Genomic DNA, 27,616 nt, shown 5'->3' on the forward strand with positions numbered 1-27,616 from the left:
TTGGCATAACAAGCATTAAGATTGGTCTTGGCTAGCTTCTACAAGATTAGACAAGACCTATGCCATTCAAGGAGGGTGGTGGGTTGTACCATAGCTGGGACTCAATGTCTTTGCAAAGTACTTACACCACCTATCCAATAGAGATGGTCTGTCACCTATTGATGAGCCTGAATATCAACTTCTAGTTTATCAAATCTTGGAACTAGTGCAATCTACTTTTTTGATTAATGTGTCCCTACTACTACTAGCCAAAACCATTTCAAAGGAGAAACTCCACTATGTGGCGAGAAAAATAAAAAAAGATAAATGCTTGATTTGAATGGTATCTCTCACTTAAGGTGTATGAGACCATCTAGGATGTCAATTGGTAAAGACTTTTGTGCCTTTGCTAATGCTTATGTAAGAAGAGGTGAGAAGTCTAGCATTGCTATATTAAAAGAAGAATCAAGCTACTCCCCAAGTCTTGGATTCAAGCTAAACCAAACATATGAAGGCTATCCCTCATGCACGTGCATCTAGTCTATGCATAGGATTGGGACAACCATGAATCTAGCATTTTGTTGAAGTCTTTTAATCATTTTAACATATGTTTACTCATAACATTTATTGAGCATCAAGAGGAGGTGTTAAAAGTTTGTATATTGCTTTATAGATTTTTATTAGGGTCTCTCTTCTTGTAGGGTTTCTCTCAAGACTTGTCCTCTCAAGACTCATCCTAGTTGTAGCCTACATATAAGGGCAACCCTTTTTGGCACCCCACATATTATGTGCACTTGATATTCACTCACTCTTGGTTGGTGCTTCACTCTTGGCTCTAGCTCCTTGCAAGTGTTCTTGGTAGCAATTCTTATGCGATCTCCATTATTATTCAGTTAGTTTTTATTTTTCCTCATTAAGCTTGTTTATGCTTTGCATTGCCTTCTTACTAACTGCATAGCCTTATGATGGTGTAAGGGTATGCTCTCTCTTGCTTCAGGGGAGAAGCTTGCTAACCAAGGTAGATAGTAGACCAGTCCCCTCTAAACCCATCCAATCATGAACAAAGCCCTTGCCAAAAAATGTGTATTTCACCATTTGTGAAAGATCCTCCCTAAAGGTTATCCCACCCATGGAAGACATGAATATCAATAGCCATATCTTGAAATACTAAACATTGGATAGATGGTTAGACAAGGACTGATTTCTCGCATCGATTGTCTATTTGGCTCAATGCTTTGGCCCCCTTTAAGGAGGATACCTTTTGGTTAACAAAAACCCTAAACTATCATATCATATCTCTTAAAAGGGAATCAAATGTTAGAAGAGCTCATGGCAACACAAGGAACTAATAGGGTGCCTTTGGATCTAATTAAATGGCAGTACTCCTTGATGTCATATGAAATGGATTGATTAACCCAAATCATGTCAAAGTCTAAGAACATATTGCCCACTTCACCTACGATCAAGTTTGATTCAGGCTAAGTCATTTGGGATATCAAGGTATCCCTCTAGAAAATGTGAGAAAAATCAAAGCCCCAAGGCAGATAGGCTAGTTTCTCAAGGCATATGTGTTTTAAGGTAATCATAAGAACTTATGGATGTGAGTGATCAATGCAAAAGTCTACTTTTTACAACATGGAATGCCACATGTTTTAGTACATTTAACATTTCTCTTTGGAGGCTAGTTGTGTTGAAGTTTCCCATAGAGATAAACTTAGTAAGTGTGTGTATATATCTTTTATAATATTGTATATTGTGCAAAAGAGAATTCAAATTGGTTTCTATTGTATATAGGTATCGAGCTAGGTCAAATGGTGGTAAATGTTAAATCATTGATCAATAGAGTTTACGAATAAAAATTTTGCAAAAGATTGTAGGTGTTAGCTAGCTATGGAGGTTGAGAGACTAAGATGGGAAAATGAAGCTTTTCTTGTGCACTTAGGTTGAGTTGAGGTTTGGGGGACTTGAAGGGATTAGAGGCGGCTCTGATACCATGTTGAAATATCAGAGTGAGAGCAAGAGCGTGTGGACAAGAGGGAGAGAGAAAGGGCTCGAGTACAAGAAGAAGATCTTGCTTAATGAGTTGTTCACAAGTACAACTGGTACACTCTCCTCTACATTGAGAGTGACCTCTAGGTTGTTTAAATAGCATGTAGATGGCTAGGGTTAGGGTTTCCCCCTGCCCTCCAGTTCATTCACACTTAGCTACCCTTGTCCACCCTTGCATACACAGGGTTCATACGCCTATGTCTCAACATTTAGTTCCACAACTCCTTGGACATTATATATAAAGATACACATCATAGACATTGTTTATCATAAACATAAAAAGCTATTATGTCCCTGGCCAAACATGAGTGACTTAAGGTAATGCCCTTGGCCACAAACATAAGTGATTGAGGAAAAACAGATCACTAGAAGCTAGCGAGGAGAAATTTTCTCTACTCTATTCTAAAGCTACCATAATTAGGATGGTGATAGAGGCTACGCTTCTCAATTTAAAGAAAACTATAATTATTTATTGGTATATCAAATCCAAATAACACAAGAAAATTTCTTGAATTCTAAAAATCTTATCTAAGTTTCTCAAAATATGGCAAGTTTTGAGACTCCACAGGGGTTGAAAAATACAAGATGAAACTAATTTTGAGCTTTTATAAGAGCATATGGAAATTTGATAGCTAGGTAAAGAATGGCCAAACAGCTCGATGGTCCTTAAACATATGTCATAGACTATTTAGAGATGTTTAGCCCAATTGCTAGGATGGCAACTGCCGGATGCATGACTACTTTAGCAGCACAACTAAATATGGGAATTCGTAGTAAATAGACATGCATAATGCCTTCTTGCATAGCGATTTTCATAAAGAAGTACATATGGAGGAGCCAACAAGTTATGAGGTTTTGGAGCATCCCATGTATGTGTGTTAGTTAAAGAAGGTGATTTATGGGTTGAAGCAAGGACTTAGAGAATGTTTGACATGATTAGAGAGTATATTATCAACTTTTTTTTTTTGTGTGTTTTTTATGTTAATCACTTGCTTTATGTGAGAAAGGGAGATGCAAGCTTGGTTGTTATAGTCATCTAATCCAAATAGTTTGTATGATGTCAATAGATAGGGACATTTTAAGATTTAGAGCCATTGAATTGAATTGGAATTTGTGCAATATCTATGGGAATTGAAATTAATCTAAATGCTCATAAAAGAGGCATGAAGTGTATCTTAGCTTACATGTACATTTTGGACATATACATGCATATCCATTATGAGCATATATCCATAATGTCTTTTTGAAATTGTTCTACATGGGTAGCATGCCTATGTTAGATGTTATACACAAATTTGTTCTCATTTGCTATGCACAATTATTTTGCTAGTTATAGCTTTGTTTTTTAATCTACTAAACATGGCTATATTAGATGTTATATAGAAAATCTTCTCACTTTACCATATAGGCATGGATTTCACTAGTTATAGCTTCACTTTTATCTAGTAAAACCAAAAACCTAGTTTCAACTAAAAATTTCCTAGATACTATCCAGAAAAATTTGTGCATTTACTAGATATGTGTGCATTTGCTATCTAGTTTTGTGTCCAAAGTTCCTTGTGGGCATGTGCTTGTAGAAGGAAGCTAGCTCATGTGCTGCTCCTCATTGTCACATTACAAACCCATCTAAGGCAAACTTGGGAGAAGCTCTGGATTCCACGCAAAATAGAATGAGATGTTCTGCATGGGAGTTCAACATCGTTGGTGAGAAGAAGGACCGAGATCAATTGAGACTTCTTGCCCTTCCTTTTGCAAACATTTACCAACTTTTTAGCCACTCAGCCTTCGAATTCTATTCAACTGGAAGTTGTAAAACCATCCCTACTAGCTTACTTCTTCATCTTCATGACTACTTAATTCCTTCCAAGAAACATAAGCCTTTGGATCTTATCGAAAAGCTAAGTGTGACGCAATTGAGATTGACTTAAGTAGAACCATATCCTCTCATGATCTTAACTTGAGGAAGGATTCAAATCATGTACCAAAGGTAGTTTTTAAGGTCACAAGTCCTTGCTAAGTGGTGCTTTGTTTGTGATAAGTTCATGGTTCAAAAGGCCAAAAGGCAGCTTGCTAATAGTTCTCTCTCTTCTTTCTTCCATCTTGCTACCTTTTATATTCCATGCGGATTCGTGGCTTGACAGAATTGTCCTTCGACAATGCCCTCTTGATCGTTATTAGCCCTTTATACATTATGACATGGTGAAAGATTCTGGTGAGCCCCTTACTTATAATGAGGAGGCTATGTACAAAGGTGATAGTCACTCATGGGAGAGGGTCATTTAGTCCAAGTTTGACTCATTGCAGAAGAGTTATATGTGGAATTTGGTTCCATTGCCCAATGTAAAACATGCATTTCCATGCAAGTGGATGTATATGTTAAAGAGCACCTTTGGTTGCCTTAAGTCAATAATAAATCATGTTTGGTTGCTAAGGGTTTTAAACATGCAAAGGGGGCGTTAATTTTGATAAGATATTCTCCCCTATAGTCAAGATGACTACCCTTCGCTTGATTTAGGCCTTGATTACGCGGACGGATTTGTATCAGATGAATGTGAATATGGCTTTTCTACATGGGGAGCTATATGAGGATGATATCTATATGCAATAACCTAAGGGCTTTGTGAAAAGGGGCAAGGAACAACTACTTTGCAAGTTGAGAAAGAGTCTTTATGGACAAGTGCAAAAATGTGCTTAATCCATGAAGCCACATATTGAAAAAAAGAAGTACGTAGTGGAGTTGGAAAACCACAAAAACATTTTGTTTTAGAAATATTTCATATTGCTTTAAACATGACTTAGGAATAGAAATATTTTAGCTTTTATCATAAAAAGTAATAACTAAAATATTTATATAATATATATTGATATTAAAAATATTAATTTATTTACAGAATATAGTATTTATATGTATTATATAAATGTATTAATGCATTATTATATATTGATAATATTATTAAAATATTAATTATAATATAATATTATATATATATTAATATTAATATTATAAGTGTTTTATATTATTTATATATGTTGCCCATAAGTTGTAGATTGCACACACACACACACACACACACACACACACACACACACACACACACACACACACACACACACACACACACACACACACAGTGTGTGTGTGTGTGTGTGGGTGCGCATGTGCATGCACACACACACACACGCACGTGCATGCGTGTGTGAACGCTCTTGCCACATGAAGTGCACCCTTAAAATGTAAATTACCCTAACTGCTACTACAACTAGGACGAAGCACGAATTATTCTCCTGTGCAAAGCATTAAGAGAACCAGGTGCAAAGTGCTCAGTATGACTTATTAAGCTTGCTTTTCAGCTCTTCACAAATAGCACCTTGTTTGTTTTTTGAGAAGGCTTGTATCACAACAGCCACCAAGAAATGCATTCTCGAACCATCAAATACTGCTGCCACTGTGTGAACCGAGCCTTAGGGTCCGGGTTAGGGACTTGTTAAATTAAATATTTGAATGGAAGCCTCTTTTATATAAACAGAATTTTCTCTGTTTGTGATGAGAAATAGATTTCATACCAATCACTCTATAGCTTTCATTTTTTATACCAAAACGCGAATCATTGATTTTGAGAGAGAGAGAGAGAGAGAGAGAGAGAGAGAGAGCATGGAAGAACGCATGGCCATCGCAATCCAGCAGGCCTGTTGGGCTCTGCGTCAGCGCCACCTGCTCGAGGAAGGGGCTCATGCTCCCGCCATCAATGCTCTCTCTCTCGCCCTCAAGTCTCAGGTCTGTTGCATGGCCTTGCGCATACTTGATGTTATTGTGCTACTCTATTGATGAGGCATTTGCATTTACTGTCATTCAATGTGCATGGTTTGGCCATATGATTCTTGAGCCCGTTCTTCACATATGTAGGCATGTGTTTTGGTCAATTGCATACTTACATAGGTGCAACACCATTGTATATTTGTAAATTGTGCCTTGGTTAGCTAACATGTGAAACCTGTTCATATCATACATCTGGATTCTCTCTCACTGACATTTTGCGTATGCATATATAGTTATCACAGACATTGCAAGGTTGCTTTTGTGCATTATTTGTTTTTTAGGTTGAAAGCATTTAACATCTTCTGCAGGGTGCAGGTTTACAAGAAAAGGTGCAAGCGTTGCAAGACGAGTTGGTGCAGTGTTATCGTGCACAATCACAAGTTTCAGAGCAGCTTGTGGAAGAGGTAGCGAGTTCTAAGTTGTTGAGGGCACAGTTATCTGAAAAAACATCACTTCTTGACCAATGCCAAGCAGACCTTCAGCTATACAGGTTTGCAAAGAAAGTTGCTGGTTATATATATTTTTTGGTAAACAGTTTCACAGGGTGCATTGTATACTAAACAGTCAATGACAGGCAGAAATTGGAGCAGCTAGAATCAACATTGGAGGCAAAATCAAGTGCACTCGATTTGGTTATCTATGAGAATGCTGAGCTGCGTCAGCAAGTACAGGGACTTGAGAAGACATCAAAAACGCTTCAAGTTGAGAACAAACAATTGATAGATCGGTGGATGACACAGAAGATGCAAGATGCTGAACGTCTTAACGAGGTGAGGCCTTCATACAAGAATGTGAAAATCCTGTGGGGTATTTCACCTGAGGTATTCGTAGATGACAAAAGTAAACTGAGAAAACTGAGGGATTGTATGAATTGAACATGAATTTATGAAATGAACTACAAATGAGAAATGTCTAGTATGATCTACAAGGTCAATGAGAACCATGACAGAAATATTGACAAAACATGTGTGAGGATGTTTGGGAATATGCTGCACAACCATTGCTAGTTACGATGTGCTGTTGCTAGTTAGTTTGTTAGCATGGGCTACAAAGTGGTTAGTTTCATCATTATTGTAATAGGAGTTTATGCTTTATGTACACTCTAGCATGGGGGGAGGCTTAGTTTGACTTGCTAACAACCATAATCCATAAGAGTACTTTTCATTGTACGTGATGCTGCACATAATTCAAGTGAAGTGGATAATAATGCAATATGGAAGAAGAAAATAAACTTGCATTAGGCAGTTTTGACATAATTGGGTAATGTAGCTTGCATATGTATTGTCTTGCTTGGTAGATATTTAGAACTTCTAATTAGACCTGTACATAATTCAAGTGATGTGGATAATGCAATATAGAAAAAGAAGATAAACTCGTAGTAGACAATCTTGACATTAAATGGGTGTTAGATTGAAAGGAAAAGCTTTTGCTAAGGCGGAAAGGGTCCACTCTCTTTATAGGCAAGAGACAACTATCTTACTTTTAGTCTCTCATTTATGATGTTGGGCAAGCATTCTTTGCCAAATTCTTAACAACGCAAACAACTTAAAAAATGTGGGTTGTGGAAATCTAGTGAAGAAGATGCTTCATAGATCAGCTCAATGTCTTGCAAACAAGGTTCTTCGTGTAAGACACCTTAGATTTCAAGATCCCAAGGCATTTTGGTTCAAAACTTTTGAAGAACAATGAAACACCCTTTTACGATCCAACTTGCATAAACATATGGAAATGGACATCAGACTTACATGCTAGCCATGGAGCCAAATGTGTTTATTCCTTGTCTAGGGACTAATGCTATAATGGGCCATGCTAATAAGCCCGCTTAAGATCTCCAACTTGTATACATGACACAACACAAGCCATACAAGCGTGATATAAAACATAAAGAATGGGTATTGAGCTCACATGCCAGTTGTAGAGCCAAATGGGCTCACCTCCAAGCTCAGTGATTGCATGTTGGACCAAGTTTCCATTCAAGAGTTGATGTCCCATACCATCAGCCCACATAATCTCAGTGTGTGGATGAAGCCACCTAAGGTTTGGAGTCCAAGAGTCATTATGCAAAAAGTATTGTATAATTGAGCCCTAAGTCCTATTTATAGAATGTAGTGCCCAAACCCTAAAGCGGCTTGAGTGCTTCATACTATAGGACCCTTTAGCTAACCCTAAATTTCTCTAACCACACCTAGTGAGGCCTAGTGGCCAATGCTACTGGTGCCCATCCATGATATCCAGGGATATAACACTTCCCCCTTATGACTAATTACTGTTCTCAATAATATCCTTAGGGATGAAGTGAAAAAAGTGGCTCTCAAGTGAGTATACAAGCGATCACGTATCCTTTGTTGCCAGACAATTCGTTAGACTTCTGTTTCACCAACAATATGGGTCAAACTAATTCAATGGGATTACTTGGTCCTAACAGTCAAGAACTTATTTAGTTTTGTATGGAAGGCCCAAGTCATATACTTCAAGTACGAGTCCTCTCAATCAGAACATTAGTTTGCCTTGCACTAAGTAGTCAATCAAACATCTTACATGGGACTTTGATGGTTGGGATATCCTAGAATAGCAAGGGGAGTTGGAATACCGAAAAGGATTGGGAAAATCCCATTGTGCATCAACTTCTTCTTCAATTTAGTTAAAGAAATACCTAAAGGGGCACCAGTTTTAGGGCCAACATGATGTCCATGGTCCAAGTTTGTGAGTTAATTTGCATTTCTCAGTTTTGAAATAAATGTTGCTATTGTAACTAAGTTGTAATTAGGAAATTAAGACCCATCCACAGAAGGAAGGTTGGTTTCATGGTTCCATTGCCGAGACACCATCAAATCCTTTGAATTGGTGGGCATGGCACTTGATTGTAGCCTGGGACTATTGCATTAGTGCCGAAATTGCTCTCAGCAGTGAATTTCATGAAGCATGTCTTCACATGGTGATATGGGATCAAGTGGAGAGGATGCATCACTCCTTGGTTAGTCACGTGGTGAAGGGGAAAATGCAATGACCGATGTTGGGCATGGTTCTCAGCATGTACAGCAAGCTGAAAATGTGGGAAATGACCCAAATGTTGGCTTTTCAATTCATAAAGAGGTTGATGACCAGCAAGGGGGCTGAAGAACTCGATGATAGCTTCAAGAATTGAATGTGTACAACAACAAATCTTTTTATTGAATTAGCAAGCGATCCCCAATTTTCTTGATTCGTGAATGCCCCAAGGAAGGACAGCAAAGGCAAAGAGAAGAAGACACCTTCTATAACTTTGGGACTACCACAAGAATGGAAGGAAATGCCTAAGCCTTCTTTGGAAGAGCCCAAAATGCCTGATGAGCATAAACAGTTGGTACCCATGGGGCAGCAAGTGCAAATGCATGGCCAACTTGGTATTGGCAATCCATGGGAACATGGACAACAAGGTAATAATGCACATGCAAGCATGGAACAACAAGGGTACTTTGGTGGTGGTACCATTTTTCATGCTATGGTTGGACAGGCACCGTATACGGGAATGCATGGCTCAAATCCCTATGGTATGCAGCAACCAATGCATGGCTCACAACACCCAATGTATCTCGATAATGCAAGTGGAGTGCCTAATCCCATGTATGGTAGCATAGGCATGATGCCTGGGGCGCAAAGTGGGCCGTATGGATATGTATCTGCACCCCTAGGGACTGTTGGAGCCCAACGATTTGGTGTTGGTCATGTAGGAGCATTTGAAAGTGCTGGTTATCATGCAAATATAGCAAATGCACCCTTTTTGCAGTAGCCTATTAATGATAACTTGACTCCCATAGGTCCGCCGAAGGACTATGATGAAGGTGGCAAAAGTGTGAAATTTGAGCCTTTCAGTGGTGCACAAGATAGACTAAAGGCACTTGTTTTTATTCAACGGTTTGATGTAGCCTACTATGGAGGCATTTGCATAGAGGCATCTAAGATACGAAAGATGGCAATGGTGGTCTACACTTCTTATTCAAGGGAAGTCACCTACCACTTGGATCCAGTTCAAGCAAATGTTTCCTTCAAATTGGTCGACAAGTACCTTTGAAGTAGACATTATGACAGCTTGGAATTAGTTGAATTCCAAAGATTGCAAGAACTTGGATCATTATAATAAGAAGTTTTTCAAGCATGTCTTAGCTTATAGAAACTACTACTACAGCTGACTCATTGCTGCGTGGAAAGGATTCAGGATTCCAAGATAGTGATGCCAAGCCACATGTTATTGAGGCCAAGGCTGAGGGAAAGGGTAAATTTGAAAATAAAGCTGAAAATAAGGGCAGATCTGAAAATAGGATTGGAAAGAGTAGATTTTGGCACACAAAAAGCGGAAGATCAAGGATAAGGTTTCTAGATGGTACTTGGTGAAGTTTCACAATTATTCACGAATCGATGCCAAACGGATGGAGGAGGATGACTTGACAGATCATCCTCAGTTGTCGCAGCTTTACCTTGATGCTTTCTAGTTAGAGCCGACTTTAGTTCGAGCTCAATCAGGTTCAGCAAAGCAAGGGTCGAGAGTATTACCTAATGCTCGTGAGGGAGCTAGCACCTCTGCTCCTTAGTGATGGACAGCTCTAGATGCAGTGGATCTTGGATGTATTTGTATACATTCAAGATACTGAAGCTGATAGTATGTTTGCCTAGAGATCACTATTCAGTGTACTAGTTTGCTATGTTTGATATGCAGATAGGTATGATTTTCACTACAGCTCTAAAACCATACATTTGCATTGATTAATGATCATCAAGGACTAATTAACGAATGCTAGTATTCAGAGTATGATCATTAATATTCTATGGTATTCAGTTGGTTTTGTGGACAGCAACACATGCTATGATACCATTGACGTTGTAGCCATGGTTTATGCTTGGTTTATGCTATGCTTTTCCCCACCCTCAACTACTCAGGTTCGAGAGGCCACCTTTGGGAGTTCAACATTTTCGAAACCTGAGATACCTTCTTTAGCACGATCGGTAGCACTTCCTTCATCATCAAATGATTCGAAGTCTGTGACCCATGAGTTTCTAGATTCCCTATATCTCGTAGAGAGGGATTTAGAGGGGGATGTACTCTTTTTGCCCTTTGAGGGGGCTTCTACTTCTTCAACTTCATAGGGGGCCCCTACATCTCCGCCCTCAAGGGAGACATCTACTCATCATGAAGTTCATCACCCACCATTTACTCTTTTGGGATGGCTATCTTCAAGTGGTCATTTCTCTTATTGATACCTAGGATCTTTAGGTACTACCTAGATCAGGGCCTTGGAGGTTTAGTCACGACTTGGTGACGAGGCCTTCAAATTCCTGCCAGCATGGCATTATAGAGCTAGTGGCTTCTCTCCCGCTGTGGAGTCAGGTTCTCTAGTTCATCCCATCTATTGCTACTTACTACAGGTTACCTTTTAGGTAGAAATCTTGGATCTTCGGGATCCTCTACGTCTTCATCATATATCTCTTCGCTCCTCTTTCTTCATCCCTTTTTGGGCATGAGAGAGGGTGTTGAGAAACCACTTCTTTAGTTTACACACTTCATTTAGGGTTTCGCATTGACAGTCCCAAAAGGGTTGGTGTCCACATTTTGGCCACTTTTTCAATGGGCACCCACATAGTGGTGTGCAACCCTAGATAGCTTGTGCCTACAAATAGGCAGTCACTTCATTCATTCTATACCACCTCAGTTATTCTTCATTCCTCTTCTTCTGTCACTGCGACACTCCTTTCCTCACGCCGTTGATGCCCACACTTGGAGGGCATTGCAGTTCGAGGCCTTCTTTCACCAAATTCATCTGGTGCATCTTGCCTACAATTGGTGACAGCACTCCCACCTTGGTATCAATCTTCCATAGCTAGTGACCTCTTACTGATGATGTAAGCGAGCAACTTGCCTCAACTTATATAAGATGCTCGTTCTCATTATAATAGATCTCTCTTTGAGCAATCGACACGAATACTTCTCTAGTTTGCATCTAGTTTGTCTTGCTCTCTTTTCTTTCCACACACACACACACATTCTCTCTCACACAACCATGAGTACTTTAAGGTATCTGCTGCCACAACTGTCATCGAGCTCATGATCATGTGTGAAAGCAATAAAATTCCAACACTAGAAGGGTTGCTAGACATATATAACATAATGCAAGGGGAGACATTTGGCTGATTTTATGGAAGTAGACGATGTTTGTGATGAGCATGTGTTTATGAGCTCATAGTTAGATGATGATGAGTCTACTTCCTTGGATGAAGCTCAAAGAGGATAAAATTATAAATTTCAAAGATGAATTGAAATATGCATTTACTATGTCGGATATAGGCTGTTTACACTACTGTTTAGGGATTCAATTCACCCAAAATCAGCATGGCATCAGCATGTTGCAACCCTAGTATATGGATAAGCTTTTGCATAGGTTTAATATGCAAGATTGCAAACCTATGTACACTTCTATGGAGTGTCGTCTGAGAAAGGTGCTTGATAACTGCTGTTAAGACATGAGTTCCAAAGCTCCTGCCGTCACGTAAGTTGTTGACCTGCTGCTCTGCCCGCCATCGTTCTTGCTCTCCCCTCCCTCCCGCCTACTGCTCGTGGTCCCCCACCTTTGCCCCGTCTACTTCCCCACTCCCTCTCAAGTACAGTCTGTGCCCACCGCCTTTTCCCCCTCGCCTCTGATCCGTCTACTCCCTTGTCTCTGCCCCGTCTACCCCTCCCGCCTTCGCACTGACTGCCTGGCTCCTCCTCCCTTGCCTCTACTCCGCCTCTACTCCATCTACTCCCCCCATCGACTCCCCTCCCTGGGGAGCGCTACTCCTTGGCGTGTCCCCCCCTAGCATTGTCTTTGCATCTCCCATGCCCGCCTGCTTTCCCACCTTTCGCCAGCTCCCCCGCCTGCTTTCCCACCTTTCGCCAGCTCCCCCCCCCGCTTGAAACCGCCTCTCTTCTTCCGCCTATTGGCCTGATCCCCCTGCCTTGCTGTCATAAGCTGAAAAACGAATAAAGAAAACTGAGTAGTGCTTAACTAAACTATACACCATCAGGACGGACGCGAGCTGGACTACGGCGGTGTCCAACACTCCCCCCCACCGTGTAAACAAGCATTCCCCCTCCCCCCCCTCCCTCGCCCCCCCTTCCACCCCCCCTTCCTCGCCTTCGACCCTCTTTCCCTCTCGTTGCTCCCTTTCCCTGTAGCAACATTCCTCCCCATCTTCGACAACGCAAGAGAGTGAGTGGTAGGTCCTCAGCAGGGACGCGCGATGAAAACCTCTGGTCAGATGCCGGTGCATTTCACGAGTGCCCCCTAGTCAAACACCTTGCGCATCATCCTTTTTGATGAACAACTCTTGGCTGTCCAGGCCACAGAGTTGGAGCTGAAAGAAACATCAATCTTTGGTCAGGTCGTTGGACACTCCCCATCGAGGGCCCAGTTGCAGGATTGGCTCCACTCCATGTGGTGCATTGGCACAACGTAGATCAGGGAGGCTGTTCTCATGGGCCGAGGGATCTTCATGGTTCGACTCACCTCTGTGGACGCAACTCGTAAGTTAGTGGAGAGCTCGCCCTATGCCTCCACGAAGGGGGTCATCTATATGGTTCCTTGGTATAGTGGCTTCACAGTGGAGTCTTTTGCACTCCACAACAGTTTTCTCAGACACCCAGTCACCCTACTTTTTCCCGGACTGGCAGTAGAGTACCGCCAATTAGTGGAGGACTTTGGTCGGCTCTTTGGCATAGTTCTTATTGCTTCCTTCGCCGATGCAGTGATAGCTGTAGGTGTCCCAAAGGTACGAATGGCCGTAAAAGACACTAAAAGCATACCAAAGTTCCTGGAGATTGAGGCTGGAGGTCACTCCTTTAGGAAGCAGGCCATTGTGACTGGGCAACCAGGGTAGTGCCTGCGCTGCCACGACTTTGGGCATCAGGCAGCAGATTGTACGCGTTTTGGGGCCAAGGCAGCTTTGTCGACAGGCCCACATGTGGACGTTGTCGGCTTCACATGGGTCCAGACTTCACATGGGTCCAGAGACGACAGAGAGGGAGGTGGTAGGGGAGGCGCAGACAGCCCCTCAGACCCAGCCTCGACAATAGGGGGCAGGAGGGCGTGCGACGCCCCCTCGGCAAAGCACTCCGCAGCCCCCCCCACCTGCCGCACCCGACAGTACCGTAGTCCCCCACATCCATCACTTGCACCACAGACTATCTCACCTGAGATTCCACAGTCCCCACATCCCCCCCCCCGTTTCCCATGCTCCCCCCATTGACCCCGATCCACAGTCCCCCCCTTCGAGGGCTACCAGCCCCCTCGACACCCGATACATATCTTCGGCCATCCCTCCATCCCTCGATCCCCCTCTTCCCTCCCACCACCTCGCTTGCCGAGCACCCCCCCTATTCTGCACCCGTCCCAGGAGATCCCCCCTAGACCCATCTCCCCTCCTCCCACAGGTGGCGATAAGCCACACACGTTCACATCCTCCTTGCTCCAGCAATGTTCCCCTCCTACACAGCCACCAGCTCATCTGCCCCTGCTGACTGCCACACTTTTTCGAGACAGGCATAGTTGGTTCTACAGGAGTTCTTTCGCAGTGGCCCATGGTCCTACCTGAGAGTTGCGGAGTGTGGAGAGTTTCCACTATCTCTAGAGGTGGGGATCTTCGTGGTTCGTAAGTCAAGGAGGGGCAAGGTCCATCTACTAGCACCACCGGATGGATCTAACTATGCTTTCTTCTTTCAGTCCTCTCACTCAGGGGATTGGACAATGACACAGATTGAGGAGTTGAAGAGTCAAGTGGCATACCACTTCTCCTAGTGGATGGGAGACGAAGGACTAGCATTGTTTGCACAGCAATGGCCTGGTTGCATGATGGACATTAACTGGTGGGCTGGAGCCGAGGTACCACACTTGAGCATGATCTTTCGACCCCCCCCCCCCCCCCCCCCCGCCCCCCCCACAGTGGAGAGCTCCGAGGGATGTGATTGAGTGGCCCCTAGCATAGGCGGCCCGTTTCTACGAGTGTACAGAGTCACGACTCCCAGCTTGGCTGATAGATGCATCGATAGTACCACCTGGTGCATCTATCACCCCTTTGGTTCGGCGGAGGGCCACCATGGGAGACTGGAGTTCGCCATCCAGACCTGCGGCAAAGTGTACTTGTATGCCCCATAGTTTCTCCTCCTCATCAGCAGCCTCCACACCGAACAAATGTCTGTTCGGTCAGTCGTAGGTTTCCCCATGAGCTTACACCTTGTATCCTAGAATGTGAATAGCCTCCACTACAGTGGGGCATGAGGCTCTGGGAAGTTGATTGTTCGGCAAGAGCTGTAGCCTGCCCTTGTTGGATGGATCGACATCTTACTTCTACAGGAGTACAAGCTCACTCCCACCCAGGCCCAACGGGTAGGGAAGGTACTCCCGGGCAACTCGCACACCTATTGGGAGTACGCTATAGGTGCCCACAGTAGGAGTGGAGGTGTGTGTACCTCTATTGGCCCGAGTCTCACCGCCTGTGTATGAGACCACGGGATGATAGTGGCAGGGAGGATTCTATGGATCAGATTGGATATTGGGGACTCTTGCCTTGGAGTCCTCAATGTCTATGCCCGTACAGAGGTTAGGGCATGCAGCAGGTTCTAGGTGGAGATCGCGGATGGACTCCCAGAGAGGTGGACTCCTGGATCGTTGGAGGAGACTTCAACAACGTGGAAGCTTTGGAGGACCAGCAGGGCAGAGGCAGAAACTACCACAGCATGGTTGGGGAGGAGCAGGAGGCATGGGGGGTCTTTCTACTGGCAATAGGAGCACGCGATGCCTAGAGAGACCCTGCCTTCCACAGGAGGGAAAGATCGCTAGACTTCTCTTGGGGTTACAGGCAGCTAGGTGGAGTCTTGCTGGAGTGGTTGGACAGGTTTTATGTGGGAGAATGGGGTGGCTCTCGGGGGGGCCAGATTGGGCAGTTGGCAAGCACCGCATTGTCCGATCATTGCCCGGTTCTCCTGACACTAGACCCCCAATCCTCTGCCCTAGACTCACGAGCCTGTCGTATCCTTGACTTGATCTATAGGAGGGAGGAGGTGATGAGTGTTAGAGATCATTGCTTGACCAGGTGCAGTCGGACAGTTTCTGTCCAGGTGCAGTCGGACTGGACCTGTCCTGTCAGTTGGCTGCATTTAATGCAGCCGACAGGTCTTTTTCTGGCGCCCTGTTTTCTGGCTATAAATAGCCGAGGTTTTCAGCAGTCTCCTGCACTTCTCTGCTCGCAGATTACAGATTGGTGGCACGCGCAGATTCCGTCTCTGTTCGCAGATTTCAGACAGGAGACAGTGCAGACTGCAGTGGACTTCGAGGTGAACAGCAGGTTGCATTGTCGAGGTGGAGACACGCAGTCCAGTGCACTGCGCCCGTGTACAGATCTGCATATCTTTGTATACAGCACACTTTATACAGCAGATCTTCATCTTCCACTGTCTCTTTCTCTCTCTTCTCTCTCTGCGTTCTCTCTCTCTCAGTCCTACGCTTCCGCACCGCTGCACTCTGACATGGTATCAGAGCAGTGTTGAAGGGCCGACTGAGTGCAGAACCAACCTGAAGAGGAGTTTTTGTCGCGACACAAGGTTGCGTTTTCAGCGTTTGAGGGTAGGCAGGAGGGCTACACCTCGGAACAAGGCTGAAGCGAGCGTGGGCGCGCAGGAAAGGAGTCCAGGTGGTGAATTTGCTGCTGTTTACTGCTGTTTGACGAGAAGGAAGTTTGAGTTTTCAGCTTTCAAGTGCAGGTTTTGCTTTTTCATCGCCTCTGGCGGGTGAAGAAGTTTAGGACGCGGAAGAGCCCTAGCAGACTGAGTTATCATAGTCAGAGGGTGCTGCTTTTGCGTTTGTGAAGGCATTACAGGTGAAGATGTCTACAGAGATTGACTAGGAGTTCCAGACGATTATGGACCGGAAGGTGCCTGTCTTATCGGCTCTTCCCGCAAATCAGAAGCTCGATGGCGACAACTACCGCATCTAGCGCGTCATGATGTTGGCCATCCTTGAGTCCTATGATTTGGCAGAGCTTGTACAAGAGATCAACCGGCCCTCGGTAAGAGATGAGTCCAAACTCTCTTCCGATGATCGTGCGGAGTTGGCCAAGGCTCAGTCTCACTGGGACAAACTGAATGCTAGGATTCGTTCCTTTCTTTTTCTATCTTGTACTACAGCCATGATAGCTCACATCGAGCACTTGACGGTGGCTCGGGAGATTTGGCTGGAGCTTGATCAGATGTACAACCGGATGACCCTTATGAAGCGGGTTTCTTTGGAGGTTCAGTTGCGGACCTTGTCCGTAAACAAGTCTTCTTCGCTGCGGGAGCACATCAACAAGCTGAGACAGCTTCAGATGCAGGTTCAGAATGTGGAGAAGCCGATTTCCTCCGAAGACATGGCGATCACACTCTTGTCCCAGTTGCCGCCACGATTCGGTATATTCTACTCCGCCCTTATTACTTCAGTGCGGGAGTCTACTCTTCGGTGGGAAGAGTTGGTTCCTATGGTCTTGGACCAAGAGGAACAACTAAAGGGACAGAATGCTTCCAAGTCGAAGGCGCTGACAGGTCAAGCCTCTCAGAAGAAGGGGAAGGACCAAAAGAACTTAAGAAGGGGGATAACAAGTCAAAGAAGGACAAGGACAAGGACAAGGACAAAGAATCCACATGTCATATTTGTGAAAAGACTGGCCATTGGAAGAAGGATTGCCCTACAAAGACAAGAAGGACACCAACAAGAAGGACACGAAGGATTCTGGAGCGGTGGCTGCACCCTCATCAGCTGCATTTCTTCATCTAGCTGTCATTGAGGACTCTTCACCGAATGCTTTTGATACTGCGATGACGGCTCCCCAGGCTCGAGAGTGGATCGTTGATAGTGGTGCCTCCCGGCACATGACTCCTTTATCAGATGGTGTTGCCCAGTTGCGACCCTCGCGTGGGCAGATTCTCATTGGAGATAGCTCTTTCGTGTCTATTGCAGGACGGGGTAAGATGCAGCTTATTCCAGATGGACGTGGTGGTACCCACACCCCAGAGGTCTTGCATGTACCAGGTTTAGGGTATCATCTCCTGTCAATTCATAAGATTTGCTCCCTTGGACTTTTGGTGGAGTTTGACAGTAATTCGGTGCGAGTCCTTGATCATGGGTCAAGGAAGGTTCTATCATCCGGATATGAGGAGAACGGCATCTATAAATTGAAGTCTTCCACCGCCCTCTCTACTCTTCTTCTTACCTCTCAAACACAGTCAGAGTTATGGCATGCTCAGTTTGGTCACCTCACCTATGATTATCTTCGGAGGGCGTCACGTGGACAGCTTGTTCGAGGGTTGCCGGATATAGTGGTGAGCCAGCAGCCGTGTGCCTCCTGCATTCGTGGGAAGCAGCATAGGGATGCCATTCCCCACACAGCTTCGCGACGGTCTACTTCACCGATGGAGCTTGTATCTACGGATCTATGTGGCCCTATGAGGAACGAGTCCTTGCGTGGGAGCTCGTACTTCATGTTGATCGTAGATGACTACAGCAGGATGACATGGGCCTATTTCTTGGCATTGAAGTCAGAAGCTTTCTCCCACTTCAAGGATTGGCTTCTCTTTGAGGAGAACCGATCGGGCCGGAAATTGAAGACCTTGTGATCCGACAAGGGTGGTGAATTTGTTTCTAATGAGTTTGCTTGTTTTTGTGCAGATAAAGGTATTCACGAGGAGTTTGCTAATACCAACACTCCTCAAGAAAATGGCATTCTTGAACGGAAAAACCGCAGTGTGATCGAGATGGCGCGTACCATGATGGAGCACCAACAGACCCCTCAGGTTCTGTGGGCTGGGGCCGAGGCTGTGGCTACTGCAGTCTACATCCTTAATCGATACCCCACTTTGGCCGTTGATGGGATGACCCCTTTTGAGGCTTACTTTGGGACTAAGCCCGATGTTTCTTACTTTAGGGTCTTTGGGTGTGTGATGCCTATGTTCACATTCCCAAGGCTCACCGTGATAAATTTGAAGTAGCTTCCCGAAGACAGGTATTTGTTGGCTACAGCTCCCAGTCCCAAGGCTATCGATTGTATGATCCCGTCAAGCGGGATGTGTACACTAGTCGAGATGTGCAGTTTGTGGAGGTTCCGGCCATATCAACGGGTGAGGAGCATCCCGTTCTTGGAGATCCAGGGGAGAGTTGGGCTCCTGCTACAGTTCCATTGGAGCCCGTGCCTTTTGATTATGATTCTGTTTCTGACACAGTGTCTACTGTTCCACCGGTCACCCCTGAGGAGTTACCACCGGTGGATATTCCAGAATCTTCAGCTGATGGAGAGAGACGAGGGGAGGTTCGGCCTCCTCCTCGATGGGCCTGTGACACACTCCGTGATTCAGGGATCGAGGGGGTTTCTGAGAAGTGGGGACCGCAGGATGGTCCACGGTGGTCACGGCGGCACCAGGCACATTCTACAGAGCTTGTTTGCTCTAAGTATTGTTTGATGACCCGTGTTATGCAGGATCGAGAGCCCATCTCCGTGAAGGAGGCTTTACAGTCCGCACCATGGAAGAAAGCTATGGAAGCCGAGTTCGAGGCTATTGAGAGGAATGGCACTTGGTCACTCGTGCCCTGCCCCCCGAATAAGAAGGTGATTGGCGTCAAATGGGTTTTCAAGACCAAATACCTTAGCGATAGTTCTTTGGATAAGCACAAGGCTCGCCTTGTTGCTAAAGGTTTTGCGCAGCGCCCAGGGATTGATTGTCATGATACTTTTGCCCCCACTGCTCGTATGGCGACCATTAGAGTTGCTCTTGCCTTGGCTGGCCATAGGAGATGGCCTGTTTACTAGTTGGATGTGAAGTCAGCCTTCCTCAATGGTGATTTGAAGGAGGAGATCTATGTTGAGTAGCCTCCTGGCTTTGGATCTTCAGATGGGAAAGTCTACAGGTTGAAGAAGGCCTTGTATGGCCTCAAGCAGGCTCCGCGTGCATGGAACGAGAAGATTGATTCGTTCCTTCAGTCTCAGTTGGGATATCGGCCTTCTACGGCCAATCCGTAGCTTTATGTTCACACTTCCGAGGATGGTTGTGTGCTTTTTGTGTTGTATGTTGATGATTTGATTGTCACAGGTGATCATGCACAGTAGGTCCAAGAGACGAAGTCAGCTTTACATCGGACGTTCGAGATGACGGACTTGGGTCTACTCCATTTCTTTTTGGGCCATGAGATTTATCAGTCTCAGAGGGGGATCTTCATCTCTCAGCAGAGATATGTACAGGAGCTCTTGGTTTCTTTTGCAATGGAGGATTGTTGGCCCCTTTCTACTCCTATGGATCCGAATTGGAAGGCCACTTCCCATTCAGCTTCTCCTATGGTGGATGCTTCCCGCTATCGTCAGTTGATTGGATCATTGATTTGGCTCCTCAACACTCGTGTTGATCTTTGTTTTGTTGTTGGTCTCTTGGCAGGGTTTATGAGTGAACCTCAGATGGTACATTGGCAGGCTGCTCAGAGGATACTTCGGTATTTGAGGGGGACGTCTGATTTAGGGATTCATTATTCCGCAGGGATAGATGGTTCAGATCTTGTACTTGTAGGTTGGAGCGACTCGGATTGGGCCGGTGATGTGGACCACAGGCGGTCTACTACAGGTTACTGTTTTACCTTGGGTGCAGGTGTTATCTCATGGAGTAGCAAGAAGCAGCCCACGGTAGCCCTTTCGTCTATTGAGGCGGAGTATCGGGCCGCGTCTTCCACCACATGTGAGGCTGTGTGGCTTCGGAGATTGTTGGAGGAGCTTGGCTGCCCCTAGACTCGTCCTACTTTGCTGCAATGTGACAATGAGAGCTGCATTGCCTTGGCACGGAATCCTGTTTTTCATACCCGGACGAAGCACATAGAGATCCAGTACCACTTCATCAGAGAGAAGCTTCTGGATGAGCCATCATTGTGGAGTACTAGAAGATGGAGGACAATCTTGCAGATTTGTTTACGAAGGCACTTCCCCAGGCTCTACTTCGGAGACATTCCAGATCCCTCAGGCTTCTGCCCTGCCCAGGCTCTGAGAGGGGGTGTTAGAGATCATCACCTGACCAGGTGCAGTCGGATAGTTTCTGTCCAGGTGCGGTCGGACTGCACGGTCGGACTGCCATGTGGTAGTCCGACCTGTCCTGTCAGTTGGCTGCATTTAATGCAGCCGACAGGTCTTTTTTTGGCGCCCTGTTTTCTGGCTATAAATAGCCGAGGTTTGCAGCAGTCTCCTGCACTTCTTTGCTCGCAAATTACAGACTGGTGGCACGCGCAGATTCCGTCTCTGTTCGCAGATTTCAGACAAGAGACAGTGCAGACTGCAGTGGATTTCGAGGTGAACAGCAGGTTGCATTGTCGAGGTGGAGACACGCAGTCCAGCGCACTGCGCCCGTGTACATATCTGCATATCTTTGTATACAGCACACTTTATACAGCAGATCTTCATCTTCCACTGTCTCTCTCTCTCTTCTCTCTCTCAGTCCTATGCTTCCGTACCGCTGCACTCTGACAACGAGATAGATAGAGCAGGTTTGGACCAAGGAGTGGGGCAAGAGGGACCGGATAGTAGAGGAGGTTGCAGAGGCCCTAGCCGAGTCAAATAGAGTCTGCCAAGAGGCAGCCATACAGGCCAAGTAGCAGAGCTGGGAGGAGGAAAGAGCACTCTGGCGGGACCTTGTGGCAACGTTGAGATTATATAGGAGGCACTAGGGGATCCCACCCTCCATGCCTAGGAGGTGCGCGCACGAGCAGCCATTGCTGGCCTAGAGGATAAGTGCTCGGAGTTCTCTTTCCGTACCTCAGTAACCTTCTGGGTGCGGAAAGGAGATACGATGTGCAAGGAGTTTTTCCAGGTGCACGAACCTCGCTCCTTAGTAGAGCAAATATACAGCCTTCGAGATCAGTATGGGAGGACTCGTTCTAGCCCAGACGAGGTGATGGAGATTGCCACCGACTACTATAGTCGCCTGTTCCAGCAGGAGACAGCTTTAGCTAGAAGGCATCGATGTAGACAGCAGGTCTGGGATCACATACCGTCCCTTGCTCAAAGGAGATGGGATGCTCCCTCCTAGCTCCCTTCACAGAGACGGAAAACTAGAGGAGGCTTTCCATACACAGAATGGGCAGAAATGCCCGGGAGAGAATGACCTCTCTAAGGCCTTTTTCACTACCTACTGGGAAGTGGTGAAGGACCCCCTACTGATGGCTTTCCAGGAGATCTTCACTTCAGGACAGATGCCAGTAAGTCTTTCGACAGGCCTTATTAGTCTTCTCCCCAAAAGGGGAGACCGGTTGGAGCTTTCCCAGTGGAGACCGATCACACTTTTGTCAGTGGCCTATAAGGCACCGGCAAAGATGATTGGTAGGCGACTACGCCCCGTGCTTCCAGACATCATCCATGACACACAGACAAGTTTTGTCCAAGATAGGAGCATCTTGGACAATGTATTTACCTTCTTTGAGACGACAGAGTGGGCTTAGCACTGTGGGCAGAGACTGGCTGTATTACTCTTGGATTTTGAGAAAGCTTATGACAGGGTGGACTGGGATTTCCTAGAGAGCACCATGTTGAGGTTGGGTTTTCCTCAGGCTTGGATTTGCGGGGTCTCCGCACTTTACAGATTGGCCACCAGTAGGGTTCTCATTGGTGGTAGGTGTGGGGAGGAGTTTCAGCTAGAGAGATCGGTACGGCAGGGCTGCCCTTTGGCCCTGTATCTGTTCCTTCTCTTTGCAAAGGTGATGTCCCATTTCCTCAGGTTACAAGTGAGCGGACTACGCGGCCTTTGACTACCAGTGAGAGAGGAGACTGAGTTGTTGAGTATGCAGATGACACAACACTCTACATAGAGGACGATGAGCTGATGCTGGAGAGAGTGAGGATGGCTCTTGAGGTGTTTTGTCTTGCTGCGGGAGCGAAAATCAACTGGCGAAAGTCGGTTGGTTTCCTCACAGACCTGGACTCTAGGACGGAGTGAGGCATCCATCTAGGATTTAGATGGGTGGGCAGAGGGCAGATCATCCGGTACCTAGGGTTCTAGGTGGGACTCAACATCACGCCCGCCCAGCAGTTTCTTTTTGTCCTTGATTCTATTCGGAGGAAGGTGACCTATTGGAGCACGGCTCGCCCCTCACTAGTCGGCCGAGCCCTAGTGGTTAACCAGGTCCTCCTAGCAACGGCCTGGTATATCGCCTCATATTGGTGCTTTTCCTCTTCTTGTGTAGTGCAGCTTTGCTGCCTAGTGCGGAATTTCCTTTGGTAAGGGTCAGATGGCTCTAGGGATTCTAGGGTCAAGGTGGCGTGGGCAACCATTATACGGCATCGGTCAGAGGGGGGGCTTGGGATCATAGATCCAGAGTATCAAAGTATGGTTCAATGGGCAAGCTAGTTGTCCGTGGCCTCACACCAGGCGGGTAGTCTTGGAAGGTTTTATTGTTGCAAGAGGGCCTTCAGGATTGTAGACCGAGGCTTGACGGTGAGTGGAGACTGTCCTTGAGATGGATCTTCACGTCGGCCCAGATCACCTTTCCTACGCAGCTTACTCTGTGTGTGGCAAGGCTTACGTAAGGCCCTAATCCAAAGCTCCCCAAGATGCCAGGAGGAGATAGACTGCTAGCCGGTGATCTGGAACCCCCAGGTCAAAGATCGCGATGGGGCACAGATTGGCGAGAGCCCCCATATCCAGTGGGTTGGTTGGGAGGCCGGCCCGGCTCGTATCATCAGGACATGGCAGGTGTACATGATGGTGGACGAGTAGGTGCTGCAGCGAGTATCAGGTTGCTAGAGAGGAGTGGAGTTGAGGAGAAGGGAGATAGACGCAACAATACCTCTGGAGTGGCTTGCTTCCTTGATACGAGAGCCGATAGAGTCCGGGGAGGTTCAGACCGCTAGGTTTTCACCAGCAGGCATCCCCCTACAGGTGGCAGGCGATTGGATCCCTATGTTTTTGGGAAGGAGCTCAGGGAGTGGCGCCTTTGGATCTGGGAGGGCAGATCACTTGATGAGCTAGAGTGGGATCTAGGAGAGTGGCTATGGCTGGCCACTGCAGTAGCCAAGAAGCCACCGTAGTTCCTGGAGTACACTACTAGGATTGGCAGACACGTACTGATGCAGGAGGATGTGGATTGGGTGCCGTCTTGAAGCATGCACTGGGCGGAGCACAACATCACGGAGCTGTTCCGACGGACCTTCTGGCGTCGCCTATGGGACAACTGGAGGCCGAGGAGGGTATCGTATTTCTTATGGCTGGTGGTGCACGGAGGCTTGGCGGTGGCAAGTTGGCTTGCCCAAATGCAGGAGGGAGGTTGTAAGCGCTGCACACAGCAGCCCCTGGAAACCACAAAGCACTGCCTTTGGTCTTGTGAGGTGGTGCAGCTCGTGTGGAGAGAAGCATGCCGCATCCTTCGCCGTATAGCACCCAACCTTGGATGTATCTCATGGGACGCTTTTTGCTGGCAGGTAGTTAGTCAAGGCCGTCACCTTCTGTATGAGGCCGGGATGTAGGACACGATATTCATCATCGAGGCTGGGTTGTGCACAGTGGTCGGTTTGGAGGCTTTACCCATCTGCCAGGTACTCGAGCCCATAGCGGACCGCTTTGAGGTATGGGAGATCATAGGGAGTCTTACTGGATGGCATATCTGGAAGATGCGGTGTTAGGAGGCTTTCGGCGGAGGGAGACTTTCAGCACAAGCGAGATTAGCAGAGCTTTGGACATCCATCATCCACTCCCCCCACGGCCAATGGGATCAGGTGCAAGACGAGTTCAGGGCTCGCCAGGAGCTCCGCTGTCATTTCATGTGCACTTGGGGCAGCCAGGACCTATTTTTGGTGATGTAGGCAGGCCGTCCCCCCCCCCCCCCCCCCCCCACAAAACCTCCTTGAGAGGCTATACATGATGTATTTGTGATTTTGCATTAGCTCCAGCTAGTTTGTGGAGCATGAGCACTCCGTTGTAATCAGTTTTTTTGAATAATATAATCAGCCACATTTTACTTGCAAAAAAAAAAAGTACTCCTATGGAGCCAAGGCTGAGTGGATCTTGGATGTATTCAGCATGCATCCAAGGTATTGCACTGACAGTATGTTTGCCATGAGGTCACTACTTAGTGTACTAGTCATTGTAAGATGTATGTAGACGAGTATGAGTCTCACTTGGGCACTGGAATTATACTTTTGCATCAGCTTATGATCAAATTGGCATGAATTTTGCCTCAAATTTAAGACAAAAATTCTGATCAGTTTCAGCTTAGTTTTTGATAAGCTTGAGAACGGTTTGTGGTCACTTTTTGGATCAGTTTTGCATCAGTTTTTGCATTGATTGCTGGTTAGTTTTTGCAATGAGTTTGGGGTCACATTCGTAGCAGTTTGTGATCAATTCTCAGATCAGCAAGTGATCGGTTTATGATCAAATTATGCTAAGTTTTCAATGGTTCACATCTGGTTTCATGGACAACAACATATGTTATGATGCCATTGATGTTTTAGCCATTGTTTATACTTGGTTATGTTGCTATGCTATGGTTTGGTTTTGCCAGATGAGTTGAGCTCATGAGAAATAGACATGTCACATGATAATCTAGTAATGTTTTTAAGATTCTTTGTGAGTCTTATGTTATATTATCATTGGCCGGTAATTTTCAGCATGTGTTGGGCATATGGAATGGTTGAGCAATAGTGCGCAATGTTGTGTTAACTATGATGCCTTGTGGAAATTCCAATCCACTATTTTGCTTTTGATACATTTGGTAGTGCAATCGTCCATGATTGCAAGGATTTTAAGGGGGAGGGCCAGTCAGATTATTTTTTAGAGCACCGAAATAATTATTAGATTAATTTTAAATTTTCAGTATTTAAAGATTGAGAATTAATGTGATTTGCAGCCATTGGAGAACCTTCTGAGGCAGCCAGGGATAGGAGAAGACATGTGCATTGGTGGCTACAGTATGCAATGAAGAACCTCTTTGTTATAATGATGCTTTTTCAGATGATCGTTGGGTGGAAGTAATGAAGGCAGAGATTGATTCCATCAATTAGAATGACACTTGAGAGTTATGTGACTTGCCTCATGGCAGGCGTGCAACAGGTACCAAATGGGTTTATAAAATTAAAAGAAAGTCAGATGGTTCTATTGACAGGTACAAAGCCCGCCTTGTTTTCAAGGGTTATGTCCAACAACAAGGAATCGACTTTGAGGAGACTTTTTGACTCTATCTCTCACGTTACTACCATCAGGAGTATTATTGCCCTTGTTGCATACTTTCATTGAGAGATGTATTAGCTGGACATCAAGATGACAATCCTCCATGGATATCTCATTGAAGATGTATATGTTTCTCAGCCTCTAGGATTTGCAATGAAAGACTCTAAGCACAAAGCTTGTCGTCTCAAGAAGACTTTGTATTGTTTAAAGCAAGTTCCATGGGCTTGGTATGCCCACATACATTCTCAGCTATTACATCTTGGATTTCAAAATGGCCCTATCGAGGCTACTCTTTATATTCGACATCAAGGATTTGATTTTATTATTGTTGTGCTTTATATTGATGACATGCTTGTCATTGGGACCAATTCTGGCCAAATTGCAGCATTTAAGGCTGATTTACAACAAACCTTTGCCATGAGAGATCTTGGTTTACTTCGCTATTATTTGGGTATCCAATTTGCCACCATTGAGGGAAGGGGGGGCATCATTATGACACGGTCCAAGTATATTGGACAACTTATTCAACGCTTTGAGTTTGAGGATTGTAAGCCTATGTCTACTCCCTTGGAGCTTGATTACAAATTCACTTCTGATGATAGTAGTGGATCCTTTGATACTACTTTATATCAATAGGCTATTGGATGCTTGATTTATTTGTGTCATATGAAGCTCGATGTTTAGTTTGTTGTCTCCCAATTGAGCAAATATATGCATAGCCCTTTAGTACTTCATTAGCGGGTAGTAAAGTGTGTCTTTCTGTATCTTAAAGGCACCCAAGATCTTGGCCTTTTCTACAAGGTTGATTCTTCACTCTCTTTGCATGGATACTCTGATAATGATTGGGTTGAATGTTCAGATTCTTGTCTCTCTCATGGTGGCAACTGCTTTTTCTTAGGTACATTTGTTGTTTCTTGGTTTAGTAAGAAACAAACTACAATTGCTACTTGAGTTGTAAAGTTGAGTACAAAGCAATGTTCACAACCACAATGGAGTGTGTTTCGCTTTGCAAGTTACTTACAGATCTTCATGTGCACTAGATGACTTTGACACTTATCTACAGTGACCTTCACAACCACAATGGAGTGTGTTTCGCTTTGCAAGTTACTTATAGATCTTCATGTGCACTAGACGACTTTGACACTTATCTACAGTGACAACGAGGGTGCTTTGGCCGTTGTGCAAAACTCAATGTTCCATGTCTACACAAAGCATATAGAAGTTCATTATCATTATGTTCGTGAGCGGATGTTAGCTAGAGAAATAGAGTTTTCTTACATATCCATTGAAGAGTACTTGGCAAATCTTTTCACGAAGGCTCTTCTTCGACCAAAGTTCCAGGCTTTTTGGCAAGCCTTGAACTTGATCTCATTTGTTCCACAATCTCTTATACTTTGTACTGTTATAGGTTGCTATATCCACTTGGATAAACTTGTGCAACCATTACCTCATTTTTCATTTTATTTTCTAGGATTCTGTTATTTTTCCTAGATTAGTCCGTCCATTTCATGGAGGGGGGTTTGTAGGCTATCTCGTGGGCTACTGGTTGATCG

General features: G+C 45.3%; 1 protein-coding gene across 2 annotated transcripts in view; it reads left to right on the forward strand.

Annotated features, from left to right (window-relative positions):
* The first annotated feature begins 5,650 nt into the window (after window positions 1-5,650).
* The window catches only part of LOC148022211 (Transducin/WD40 repeat-like superfamily protein), a 39,604-nt gene continuing 17,638 nt past the window's right edge, over window positions 5,651-27,616 (forward strand). Inside the window, exons 1-3 of one of the 2 annotated variants that reach the window (XM_087697856.1) lie at window positions 5,651-5,803; window positions 6,154-6,335; window positions 6,420-6,615. In XM_087697856.1, the coding sequence (XP_087553982.1) occupies window positions 5,681-5,803; window positions 6,154-6,335; window positions 6,420-6,615 (501 nt within the window). In that variant the 5' untranslated portion in view covers window positions 5,651-5,680. Of the gene's footprint in view, window positions 5,804-6,153; window positions 6,336-6,419; window positions 6,616-27,616 lie in introns of those variants that run through there. The other variant, XM_087697857.1, reaches the window with a different exon arrangement.

This window comes from Lygodium microphyllum, chromosome 17 (assembly GCF_053477565.2).
Source record: "Lygodium microphyllum isolate KBCC chromosome 17, Lygodium_microphyllum_v1.1.10, whole genome shotgun sequence".
In the NCBI taxonomy this organism is placed as follows: domain Eukaryota; kingdom Viridiplantae; phylum Streptophyta; class Polypodiopsida; order Schizaeales; family Lygodiaceae; genus Lygodium; species Lygodium microphyllum.